This window comes from Sus scrofa, chromosome 13, assembly GCF_054392235.1.
Source record: "Sus scrofa isolate SSC_HxYL_T2T_F1_AM1 chromosome 13, Sscrofa_HxYL_maternal_Yorkshire_Landrace_v2.0, whole genome shotgun sequence".
In the NCBI taxonomy this organism is placed as follows: domain Eukaryota; kingdom Metazoa; phylum Chordata; class Mammalia; order Artiodactyla; family Suidae; genus Sus; species Sus scrofa.
Genome location: NC_139395.1, coordinates 145,070,818 through 145,084,499, shown reverse-complemented (window position 1 = coordinate 145,084,499; position 13,682 = coordinate 145,070,818). Strand labels below are relative to the sequence as shown.

The 13,682-nt window shown below is 38.9% G+C and overlaps 1 protein-coding gene across 4 annotated transcripts in view; it reads left to right on the top strand.

The window, feature by feature from the left end:
• The window catches only part of ATP13A5 (ATPase 13A5), a 113,397-nt gene that overhangs the window by 91,256 nt on the left and 8,459 nt on the right, over positions 1–13,682 (top strand). For all 4 annotated transcript variants that reach the window (XR_014824551.1, XM_005670077.4, XM_021070061.2 and 1 more), the window contains 2 exons: positions 7,963–8,137; positions 10,546–10,748. Coding sequence is in view for 3 of the 4 variants with exons in the window: in XM_005670077.4 (XP_005670134.1) it covers positions 7,963–8,137; positions 10,546–10,748 (378 nt within the window). In the remaining variant the exon portion in view is untranslated. The remainder of the gene's footprint in view (positions 1–7,962; positions 8,138–10,545; positions 10,749–13,682) is intronic.

Below are 13,682 nucleotides of genomic sequence, written 5' to 3'. Positions count from 1 at the left end.
TAATTGACCCAGATAAAACATCCTCAGAGAGTTGTGAGGATCAGAGAACACAGCGCATGTCAAGTGTATAGCACAGTGCATCACACCCCCTCAGCACGCATTAGGAGATGAATGATATTGTGCTACACCATCCTCTTTGTCTTCTTTCGTCTGCCTCACATGGTGAGACCTTAAAGAGATTTATGTAGTGTGCAAGTAGACTGTTGGGTTAGAAATGCAAAGACATGGGTGGTAGCCTTGCCTCAGAATGGCCAGGTGACCCTGAGCAAGTTCTTTTGAGCTTTCCCACAATTAATTCCATGATACTTGCTATGAATGTGATTCCCATGGTGATGGGTACACTATTTTTGGCCATGATGACAGCTTGTTGACCCTCATGCCAGGGGGTCACCCTGTGAAACTTAGCCTCTCATCTCAGAGTGGGCTCAGTGGGAGCGTCAGGATAACACAGGGTAGGACTACTGTTACCAGTGGGAGAGAAAGGTCTCTCTAATAGACCAGAAGCATAGTGTTCTATCAGAATAAAAGCACTTTATCCAATTATTATTCAACAAATGTGTAGCTGGCTCAGTAAATGGGCTGGACTCAGGATAGATTGGTAAAGTTGAGATACTGGGTCAGGAAACACATTTTTGTTTGTTTTTAACCCTCTTCATTCAAACACTATTGCTTTACCACCCCTGCAATCTTGGTCATCCTACAGGCAAATCATTTCCCGGTCAGCTCCTGGTATTAGTGATTCATTTTTAGATATGAAAATCCAGTGATTATAATTAACATTTTATGTTTTCATCCAATTCAAAGTTTTTTTCCCCAGATCAAGCCTGACCTATGGCTGAGAGCAGGCAGTGGGAGAGAAGGCTATGGTCTCTATTTTCCTAGTGTTACCAATTCTCAACCCTGCTTCGGCTAACACAAGCAGCAGAAGCCCAGGACTTTTTACTTACGTGAGGGTATCATAGCTCTTTCCTGTCCAGCTCCCCTAACAGGATAGGTGTCTAAACTCTCAGGCACTTTGCATGGAGCTGATTGGTGAGTTCTTGAGTTCTTCAGAGATTCCCTGTGGATTGGTCTGAACTAGACATTGGTGGTGCTTTCTTCTCTGACCCCTCAGGATTCCTTTCATCAGCTCCCTTCTAGAGGTACCTTCCACAAAGCCTTTTTCTTCCCCACCAGCCCTTCTAGTTCTACCAGACTTCGCCTTCCCCCACCCCCCTTGGCATATTCCTTCCAGGACAGTTCTGGCCTGGCTAATTTCCATAATTTCTTCTTGACCTATGGGATAGAATATGTGCAGCTTGTTCTCACTGCTGCCCCCTCTGTCTTCCCTTTGCGATTACAGGCAGGAGAGAGCTAATCTTCACCCTCTCACCACTTCAGATCTCTCCTAGAATGGCTCTTATGACCTCCCCTCATTTGTGTTGGGGCGATGCTGGGAAGAAAACCGCAGTTCATGCTGCTCCTAACGGTTCCCTTTAAAGACCCTCTTGATAATCTCCATGGTTTTCTCTTATATAGTCTGTACGGAGGAAACCCTTTTCCTATACAGTCTATATGTAGGTAACTGGGGGAGAGGGGATGGTATGCTTACAGTTGAAGGACCGGCATGGATTCCTTTTAAATTCCTTGGAGATATGGTAGTCATTGCTCTTTACATTAAACTGGCATTTACTTTTCATTGTCCTCAAATGTGAGGTTTGGTAAAATTGCCTCTTAGAAAAATGCTCATCTCCTACTACATGTTAGGTCCATCAGTACCTGGGGCAGTAAAAGGCTAATGACTGATATTTATTAGCAGAGGATTCACATACATGAATGGGTGAAATGCAGGTCAAAATAGTGAGTACCAGAAAACAATTGATGCTTTGGGAGTTCAGGGAAAGGGAAGGTTGTTTCTTAAGATCTGCAGTTAGGAAGGAGATAGAAATGGAGAAGAGAGAGCTACTAGGACAGCTTCATGGAAGAAGTAGCAGTTCACCAAAATAGGAAGGATGAGTAGATTCAAATATCTTTTACCAAAAGAAGGGCATTTCAAGTAGAAGGAAGCAGCATGATCAAGAGAGAGCTGATAAATATAGGGTGTGAGTTTTTCAATTTGACCACACTGTAGGGTATGTGGAAAGAAACAGCAGGAGATAAAACTTGAAAAAGTAGGTTGGGTCAGATCACAGAATCTTGACTGCCAGTCTGAGAACTGTGGACATTTATTGCAGATATTCAGGAGTCACTGATGATTGGATAATCAATGGAAATTCACTCTCACCAAGGCCTCTACATTTCCAGGTTCTCAGACTAGGGCTTTTGACTTTAAGCCTGAATTAGTATGAGAAAAAGACAGTGCCATCACAATATGCTAAGTGAAGTAAGTCAGACAAAGACAAATACTGTGTGATATCATTTATACGTGGAGTCTAAAAAGTATATCTAGTGAATAAGAAAAAAGAACCAGATGTACAGATATAGAGAACAAACTATTGCTTACCAGTGAGGAGAGGGAGGGGCACTATAGGGATGAGGAAGTGGGAGATACAAATTATTGAGTGTAAAATAGGCTACAGCATGAGGAATATAGAAATATTTTGTAATAATTGTAAATAGAGTATAAAATTTGTATTAAAATTTTAAATTTTTCATTTAAAAAAACCATAATGAAATAAATGTACTAAGTACATTCTATTGGAGAATGTTTTTTTTTTTTTTTAAATTCCATTACATCATCTATTCACTTATTTACTTGCTTATCTATATACACCCTGACTTGTTCCCACAAGATTTTAAGGCATGATACAAAGGCAGCCTGTGAGATAAGACAATATATGCAAGGAAAAATCAAGGACAAAAGTAGGATGAAGTCAGAAAAGTCAGTTAAGAAAACTCATATTTTGGAAGTTCCTGCTGTGGTACAGTGGATTAAGGATCCAGTGTTGTCTCTTCAGTGGCCCTCAGATTTGATTCCTGATCCCAGGCTGGGGAACTTCCATATGCTGTGGGTGCAGCCGAAAAAAAGAAAAAAAGAAAATGAACATCTTGAAGTCCAATTTGACCCTCATAGGTGTAGAAGTCACCTTGAGGAGTTCACATGGCAGCTCAGCAATAACAAATCTGACTAGTATTCATGAGGATGCTGGTTCGATCCTTGGCCTTGTTCAGTGGGCTACAGATCTTGCATTGCGGTCAGCTGTGGTGTAGGTCGCAGACTCGGCTTGGATCCTGCATTTCTGTGGCTGTCGGGTAGGCCAGCAGCTGCAGCTCCAATTCAACTACTAACCTGGGATCTTCCATATGCCACAGGTGCAGCCCTAAAAAAGACAAAAACAGAAAAAAAAAATCATCTTGCAAGGAACTTGCTCTAGCTACATCTCTGTTCTTTTCAGTAAGACCTACTCAAATCAGATCAAGAAAATTGAGGAAGGGGTTTGTGTAAGAATATAATTCTCAAACAAACAAACAAACAAAAACCTTGGAAGCACCTGGGTCTGAGGAGGGCTAGAGTCATCTTTCCTTATTTCCAAAAGACCATCTTGGGTCTTTCTTTTTCCTATCCTTCTTGTTTTCATTCACATTGTGAATGACCCCAAAATATGACTACTCTTGAGGCTCCATAACCTTTCTGCTTGTCTCCCTACAGCCAATTAGTTCAGCCTCTCAGTGTCATTTGCAAATCATTTGGAGAAACAAAATGTACCAACCTCACTAGAGTAAGATGGCCATTCCAGGCCAATCATTTCTGTGAATGAAGTATGCAATTCAGCTCCATGTGGGCCAACCACTCCAGCATATGGGATGTGACTTTGTAGAGAGAAGGAAACTACAGAGGGGAATTGCACCCTCTGTAGAAATGTATCTCTTAAATTCCATCAGTGCTTCAAAGAGTCCTTTCTGGGTCTTTGTCCCCTTGGAGAATCTGATGGAAGATATATGTCTTCTCATCTTGAAAATCTCATGATGCACACTCAGAATTGTGCATGTATTTTGAATAGATTCATGAACCTCCTGAAATTTGCCTTACATGACTTCAAATGTCCATAACATAAAAGTAAGCCAACTATTTAGGAGAAGCATATGTACGTAATATCCAGATGATGATGAACAATTAAAAACTATATACTTTGGGAATAGAATATGAAGTGGAAAAGTCCTCCATTTGGCATGCCCTGTGCTAGGTTCAGGGAGGGATAGAAAATGAGGTGAAACAGGATTTCTTCCCCTCAGTGAGCTCACAGTCTGCTGAATATGTGTGTCAACAAGTAGATTTAATGCAAGACATTCTGAACTATAGCAGCAGTATGGGTAATACACTGTGGAAACTCAGAGGAGATCATGATTAATTGGAATAAAACATAACACTTCACAAGTTTTTATTCCTCTGCATGCAATCTGATAGATATATCATCATTTTAAAGATATCTGAACAATTTAGAAAAGTTCTAGCTCTTGATAAACAATACTTCTGTCTAATCTTATATTACAGGACTCATTTTATTCTTTTTAAGTCATAAGATTCAAACCACAATATGCTATCAAGCAGAGAACATGAGGCTTTACAGTCAGACGGACTTGAGTTAACATCACTCCCCATGTCACTTACTAACTATGGGTCTCTAAGCAAGGGATTCTGCTTCTATGAACATCAGTTTGTTCACCTGTAAAGTAGGAGATAAATACCTATTTTGCATTGCTTCTTAAAGAAATAACAATAATGTTTATAAAACTCTTAGCGCAGCCTGTGGAAATGAGTAGGGACCCTAAAATGATTGTCATTATTTTTATTTATAGCCAAGTATACAGATTGTCAGAAAGTACTAAGAATCTCTAATATGGAAGAAATTAAAATAATCTTTATGTAAGGACTCTGTATCAGTCAGCTATTACCATAGTAACGCTGCATAAAAAACCACCTCCCCCAACTCAATGGCTCACAATACCCACTTATGGTTCTGTAAGTTGACCATCATTCAATCCTTCTAGGTGGGCTCACCTGAGCCACTCTGTAAGAATGCAGATTATTTGGTCTTGGTCCAGGATATGGGTTTAATTCACTTATTTCCTTTGTGGATGATGCTGAATGGATAGACTTGGGGATGTTATCAGTAAAGACCAAAGAGCAGAGCGAGCAAGCAAGCCTAGCCATCATGCATGCCTCTAAACTCTGCTAACATCTCTTTGGTCAGAGAAAATCACACAGTGAAAACCAAAATTAGGGGGTGATAAAGTATCCTCTGCTACAATGAGGCCAATAATTCAATCTCCCACAGTCCCTGTGTAAAATAAAAGGCAGAAACTACAATAAGCATCTGAGAAAAAGAAGACCAAATAGGTAGAATTCAGATGATTCTCAGAGATGCAATTACATGTTTACTACCTACAGCCTCTCTGAACTCTGTGGCCAAGGTCTACCTTGGATATTGGAGTGCAGAGAGAATGCCAAGCACTGCAGTCTCTGCCTTCTTCAGCCTCAGAGCACCGTCTCCCTAGCATCGACCACAGTCCATATTGTGTGTCTCTTCTTTGTGTGCCCATGCAATGACTTCTGACATCAACTACCTTTTGGGTTAAGGGCACAGCCTTCACAAGACTACCTTCACTTTAGGCACCAGCTGTAAGTTTGGAAATGCCCATGTTACACTTCTGACCTGCAAGTTACACATTGAGGGAGTTCTCACTAGTCCTTCAGGTTCAATAATTCACAACAACTCACAGAACGCAGGAAAGTGCTCTACTTCGTATTAGAGTTGTGTGATAGCCAAATACAAATTGGAACCAACCAAAGGGAGAGACATAAGACCAAGGTTGGGGAGGATCTCAAACATGGCATTTCCATTGTCTTCTCTCTAGGGAGTCAGTTAGCCTTACTCTCCTGGAACATGGAAGTGTGACCATATAGAGAGTATTGCAAAGTGGGAAGCTCACCTGAGCTTTAGTATCTGGAGTTTTTACTGAAGGTTGAGCTGATATCAAGTGGCTCTAAGCCCCAGCCCTCTAATCACACAGTTCGTATTTTTGGCCTGGTCAGGCCCCTATCCTAAGTCATCTCATTGCACAAAGTCTTTTCAGGCCCACCATGAACAACAGAGACATTCCTATCACTAAAGGAATTCCAAGGATTTAGAGGATACATCCCAGGAAATGCAGACAAAGGCCAGTCAAACTCCAAGGGTCCCAAGGTGCCCTCCCAGGAACTTGAGACAAAGGCTAGCCATGTTCTTTATTACACACCACATCTGTGTTTTCCATTGGACTTCAAGCTCTTTGGAAACAGATGAGATGCGCTTGTCATCTCTGCACACCTCACAGCCTCTAGCCCAGCATCCTCCCCAAAACAATGACTAAACTGGTAATGGTAAAGCTTTAGCTAGTTATAGAAATTTAGGATAAATGAGTTGGAAGAGCCTATGGAAACCATTTAAACATTCCAACATTCTTTTTTTTTTTTTTTAATCGCTGCACCTGTGCTATATGAAAGTTCCCAGGCTAAGGGTCAAACGGAAGCTATAGCTGCCGGCCTACACCACAGCCACAGCCACACCAGATCTGAGCCGCCTCTGTGACCTACACTGCAGCTCACAGCAATGCCAGATCCTAACCCACTGAGCCAGGCCAGGGATCGAAACTATATCCTCACAGAGACAATGTCAGGTCCTTATCCCACTGAGCCAACATTCATTTTAGAAATGAGAAAATGAAGGACCAAAGGGTTTACCTGATGGCCCCAGAACACACATTGAGCAAGCTAAAGACCTACTTTAAAGTTTTATTATCCTAAACTGGATACCCACACCTTATCATCCTGCCACTACATGCATGAATACAAACCTAAGGGTACACATCTGACTTTCTACCTTACATCAAAGAAACCAGTGATAAACTATGAAAAGGGAAGAGATGACAGATATGAAAAACTGAAACATCCTGACCTCCCCATACTTCTTTCCTGCTCTGCTCTAAGAAGTGCATTCCATTTTCATCAGCTTGTTAGAATACATAGCTTTTAAGAAGGATATAGTCATCTTTCTTTTCGTAGTTGTTCTGTTCAATCTCTGCCCATTGTCAACCCCTTTTATTAAAAAAATAAATCCTGGGATCAAAAATATATTTTAACACTCTCATCTGGAAGCAAGATTTTTTAGGTTCTTTTTCGTAACTAAGTCCAATGTGCCCTAGCAGTCCTCCATTTACACACTTATCCAGGAGGGAGAAGAACACACCTGTAGTATCTATCCTGGTCCAGACGTGCTCAGAGAATGTTGCCTGAGTGAATAATAGAGTGAGAGTTTTTTTTTAATTTCCCAGCATATGGAGATTAGTCTACCTGGATGCCTCCTTACTTGCTTCATCTTTTTTTTTAATTTAATTTTATTTTTTTAATTAGTTCCCCAATACAATTTTTTTTCTCCTGTACAGCATGGTGACCCAGTTACACATAACAGGCACACATTCTATTTTCTCACATTATCATGCGCCATCACAATTGACTAGACATAGTTCCCAGTGCTACACAGCAGGATCTCATTGCTAATCCATTCCAAAGGCAATAGTTTGCATCCATTAACCCCAAGCTCCCAATCCACCCCACTCCCTCTTACTTGCTTCATCTTAAATTTTCACTTTTCTATCATCACTGAGAGATAACAGTACTGTTATCATTAGTACTGGTATCAAAAGTACCATTTCTGGCCAGTCTGGTTGTGGAGGAAATATTTGCACTATGCAATATGTTACACATAATAATTCTAGATCTTTGGAACCCATTTCTTTTCATTTCTGAGGATGAAACCAAAGCATGAAAGAGAGCGAGGCTGGTAGCATTGGATGTGCAACTAGGCAGTGAGCCTACCTAGATGTAAACCCTCAATTCATGTCTACTGAATCTGAACTCTAACACAAGATTCAGGATAATATACATCTCAGTATTGTATCCTTAATAATGAAATTACAACAGGAAAAAATGCATTTGTCTTTCAGTGAGTTCCACTCATGCCTACCCAAAGCTGGCTCCGTATCGACCAGCAGGACAGCTCCTCTCTCCCCCTTTGCTGCTCTCAGTCCTTTTGAATACCTGCTTCACCTGCATCGTGCAGGTCTGTGCATTTCTCTACGTGAAGCAGCAGCCCTGGTATTGTGAGGTCTACAGATACAGGTAAAGTTTGGTTTCTTGGTTTTCCCTTCTGAAGGTGGTACAATGAATACTCAGTGACCTTGTACAACTTGGTTTGAACGTATACTCTGAAATTCTCACTAACAAAGTTGACTCCATATTGCAAAACACCAGTGATGGGATAGAGCGCAGAACAGAGTCAATGGGTAGAGTCTGGAATGAGCCATGTGCAGTGGGTGGGGAAAGACTTTTGCATTGGTTATTGATGTATGGATGTAATAGCTGGTTGACTAAATGACTATATTCATTCCCTAGTGGTTTGGACATCATATAAACCAGGGGTCAGCAAACATTTCTTGTAGAGGGTCAGGTAGTAAATATTTTGGGCTTTGTGAGCTCTGTGGTCTCTGTTGCAACTACTTAACTCTGCTGTTAGAGTGAAAAAGCAACCAGAGACAACACATAAACAAGTCAATGTGACTGCATTCCAATAAAACTTTATTGACAAAACCTGGTGGTGGATCAGATTTGGCTTAAGGGCTACAGTTCACCAGCCTCTGATATAGAAGAAAGATTTGCTTAAATTAGTTTGTTTTTCAAATGAATGTTAAAATTAAAAAAGGGAGTTGATGGTGTCACTGTCCTGATTGAATTGAACTGTAGACTCAGGGCTATTCTCCTTACTTCCTAGGGCTTTAATTTCCTTAGCTATAAATTAAGGGCAAGATGACGTAAACTGCTCCTTAGATGTTCAGACTATTTTTCTGACAAAGCCTGCCTGATCTCTAAAAGGAAAGGCAGAAAGAGAGCTACTCTTTTTGAAGTAGGGTTGATACAAACTCCCCCTCACTCCACTGTGATCCTGAAAGCATCAGAGCCCCAGGAGCCACTGAAAGTTAGATTAAAATCTACAAAACAATGTCTAAGATTGTCATTTAGACCCCAAATTCAGCAATTCAGGAATTACTTAGAACATAGAAGTCATTTTTGTTTCAAAACCAGATTTTTCTCCAGATCGGAATACATGTATTCAGAGAAGTAGCCTTCTGATTGCATCTAGGCGACAACATGGTATAGCCAAAAGGCTGATGGCTGGGTAACCCTGTCTCTGTTAATAACCATGCCACACTCAGTAGGTTGGATTAGATACATTTGGGTGATAAAATCTGTAATTCAGGCTTTCTAGTCTATCTTTTGCCTTTGTGCAAGAAAGCTTCGTGACTGCTAACTGTTTCATTAATGTTTCATTATTCTGCAGACAGTAACTGATCATCTACTATATGTAAATCACATCCTAGGGAGCCAAGGATATTAAGACTTAAGTCTTGCATTTGAGCTCGCAATTGAAAAAAGAATTTCATCTATACAGTTATAATAGAAATAAAAAGTTTCAAGCTGCACAAGAAAGCTGATGGAAACTAGTTTATTTGTGGGTTAGATTATTGTCTAAAAACAAATATTGCAATCAGATCAACCAGGACTGGTAGAACCCATGTCTTAAATGGTTTTCTGAGCAAATATTGTGTGGCATTGCTGTGCTAGGTGCTAAGGATTTGTTGTATAAGTGAGTAAAACCAAAAAATTAAAATAGAACTGAAAGAAAAATTCCATGTTCAAGAAAATTCTCATCCCCAGGGCAAAAAGTAATTGCAAAACAATAAGCTGAAGGCAGCACTGGAGGGAAGAATGAAGGGCACTGGTTCTACTTGCCACCAAACATAAAGTCACTCTGGTGACTTAGAAGGAAGAGTGTGTCTGGACCCAGAGGCATGCAAAAGAACAGGGAATATTTTTCTACATTTAGAGTAAGAGGCGTGGGAGAACAGGAAAAGACCAGGCTGGAAAGGCTGATTGAGACTATGTATGAAGTTCTCCTGGGCTTGCCTGAGAGAGAGATTTGAACTTAATTTATTAGCAAAACAGAAACACAGACACTCATAATCAGGAGAATGTCTTGTTCAGATCCTCAGAGAGAGGCTTTGGTTGTGTGCGGAGAGTGGGTTAGAGCCGTCAGATTCGAACTCAGGACCCCAGTTAGGAGTCGTATATTAGTCCATGAAAAAAAAAAAAAATACCACCCTCCCAACACACACACACACACACACACACACACACACACACACACACAAACACACACACACACACACACACACACATGAGCTACTGTGCTCTGAATTGAAAGGAATGCCATTGAGAATTATCATCCAAGCCCATTCAAGACAGTTCATTTGTTCTAAATGAAATCCTGGACAAAGAACAATCTTGACTTCTTCCTCTTCATTTTATTTCTGCTTTGTCATTTCAAGAGGTGAATAAAAATATGTCCTGGTAGTTACTGGCTGAAACAGCTTGAAAGATGAGGTCCCCTGGTCATGATTAACTAATTTTTTTTTTACCAGCTGGATAAAGTAGAGTAAAAAGTTCCATAAATGCTGGTGATTCTTTTGTAGTGAATGCTTCCTGGACAACCACAGTAATTTTTCAACGAATGAGAGTTTGGAAAGAAACTGGACCGGAAGTGCCACTCTGATTCCTGGCTCAGTTTTGAGCTTTGAGAGTACCACGCTGTGGCCCATCACCACCATCAACTGTATCACAGCAGCATTTATCTTTTCTAAGGGAAAGCCATTTCGAAAACCCATCTACACAAACTGTAAGTATGAAGTTTAATTTTTATTCTCGAATTTTTTTTCTCCTCTCCTACCATTTCTGGAGTTGCAACTCACTGGCGAAGTGATTGCCTGAGAAGAAAATAGTTGCATTCGTCTAAAACCTAGTACTGAACGACAATTATCAGAGGTGGTAAAGCCCATGGGCAGAAACCTGCTTATGTGCAGGGAAGCATGTGTGATACTGAAAGGTCACCTGAGTCCCGTCCTGATTTGAGTCATCAAGAATTATTTTAAGGGACTTCCCATCGTGGCACGGTGTTTAATGAATCCGACTAGGAACCATGAGGTTGTGGGTTCGATCCTTGGCCTTGCTCAGTGGGTTAAGGATCTGACACTGCCGTGAGCTGTGGTGTAGGCTGCAGATATGGCTTGGATACTGCTTTGCTGTGGCTCTGGTGTAGGCCGGCGGCTACAGCTCTGATTCAACCCCTAGCCTGGGAACCTCCATATGCTGTGGGAGCGGCCCTAGAAAAGGCAAAAAGACAAAAGAAAAAAAAAAGAATTATTTTAAACACAGAAGTGTGTCAACATGATTTGTAAAAGATTTTCTAAGCAATTCAAATACAACCTGACCTCTTAGTAGCTCTATAACTTTAGGCTGCTGTAATCATTCTGTGCATTTTTTGATCCTCGGTGATGATGACATACTTTTATGTTATTAGCCTTTCTTCTTCTCTGAATTACCTACATTTTCTAAATCTTTTTTTTTTTTTTTTCTGTTAGGTGGCTGTTATATTTCTCATTTATTTGTATGAGCTGTTTATTCCTTTGTGATTTTTTCCATTATGTTTATACACAGAGTTTTTTCTCAGTACATAATTGGACAGATTATCACACAGTTTGTTTTTTATTTTAATGTTTTTAAAATCTAATGCTAATTTTGGTGTATAGTTTAAGGCAGAGATCAAAGTAGTTTATCCAACTAGTCACTAGCTTTCCCAGCAGATTTTTATTAATCATTTGGTCATTTATTAAACTGAATATAGTGCCATCTTTATCATACCTACATATGTGTTTGTTTATAGTCTTCTGATATATATAATTTATATAAACTTTATATTATTTTTATGTTATATACTTATGTACTAATTTGTATGTAATTAGTTTGTTCCTAGACTATCTTTTCTGTTTCCATTGCTATGCCAGCCTATTAATCTACAACTATACTTTAAAAATTACAGTTTTATAAGTTTTGATAAGTAATAAGGTTGGTATCATCATTACTCTCCATTTTTCAAAAATTTCTTACTTTTCTTTCTTGTTCATTCTTCCATATACTCTACAGGGTAAATTGCTAAGCTTTTAAAAAATTACCTTTGGGATCCAGACACTAGGGAAAATACAAAATTTAATATTCACATTTAATAAAATGTCATATATCTCCATTTATTCATAACTCTTTTATATTTTTAGTAAATATTTGTAGTTTTCTCCATTATAGATCCTACATATCTATTTAAAAATCTAATTCTATGTATTTTGTATTTTTGTTTATATCGTGATTGACTTTTTCCCATTATATTTTTAATTTCTAATCACAAATACATGTGAAAGATATAGTGTTGTTTATAGCATTTATTTTCCATTCAAAACCCTTTCTGAACTTTGCTGTCAATCCTTGATTTGGGGGTGTTCTAGGAAGATAATTATTATCATCTGCAATTAATAATGTTCCTCCTTCCTTTCCAATAGCCAAAATGCTTATTTATATTTTCCGTTTTGATGTACTGTCCAGAATTTCCAGGACAGTGTTAAGTAATAGTGGAAACTGCTGACAGTTCCACTCATTCGCAAAAATCTAGTAGTTTTCACTTTTAAATACAAGTTTGAATATTGGTTCAAGGTAGTTCACATCATATAAACAAAATACTCTTACATTTCCAGTAAATTAAGAGTATGTTTTCAAACCAAGAATGGGAGAGATACTCCATCAAACGTCTTCTCGTCACCTGCGGAGATAATGATACTTGTTTTCTATTTTGACCTATTGCTAGAAAGTGCTACATTAGTAAACATATTATTAAATCACCTTCATATTCTTGAGCAAACTTACTTATTTTGGTGGATGACACTTTTACTAAATTGAATTTTATTGTTTTTAGTATCTGCATTTTATATGGAGTTAGTTTGAAGTTTTTTGTCTAGTGTTTTATTAGGTTTGTGTATTAGACTTGAGAATTCAGACTTTTTCTTCCTTTGAAAAATATTTTATAGATAGAAATTGTCTATTCCTCGCCTATTTGCAAGAACCCAGTAAAGTCATATGATTCCAAATCTTTTCTGTGAAAGAAATGATTTTTTGAGGATTGGTTTAAGTTATCCTCTTTTTAAACTGTTTTTGAAGATAAAAAATTTTGCTCAGATAATTCCATTTCATTGAGATTATTACATCTTAGCCTAGGGTTTTGTATGATATTTTCTTATCATTTTTAATGCATTCTACAATTCTTTTAATATCTTCTCATCTTAATTATGTTTATGTATGTTTTGTACATTTATTTTTACCAGAAGTGTATTTTTACTGCCTTTCTTTAAACAACCAGCTGTCTGATTTAATAATCCTAAATGCTTTCTTTTATCTAATCTGTTCATTTTTGCTTTTCCTATTTTTGCTTTTTAGGGCTGCGCCCATGGCATATGGAAGTTCCCAGGCTGGGTGTCGTATCAGAGCTACAGCTGCCGACCTGTGCCACAGCCACAGGAACACAGGATCTAAGTGGTATCTGCAACCTACACCACAGCTCATGGCAATACTGGATCCTCAACCACCTGAGCGGACCAGGAATTGAACTCACATCCTCATGGATACTAGTCAGATTCATTTCTACTAAGCCATGATGGGAACTCCTGAAAATTTTTTCAATGTTTTATTTGATTTTATAACCAATGCATTTTCTTTTATTCTTATCAAATTA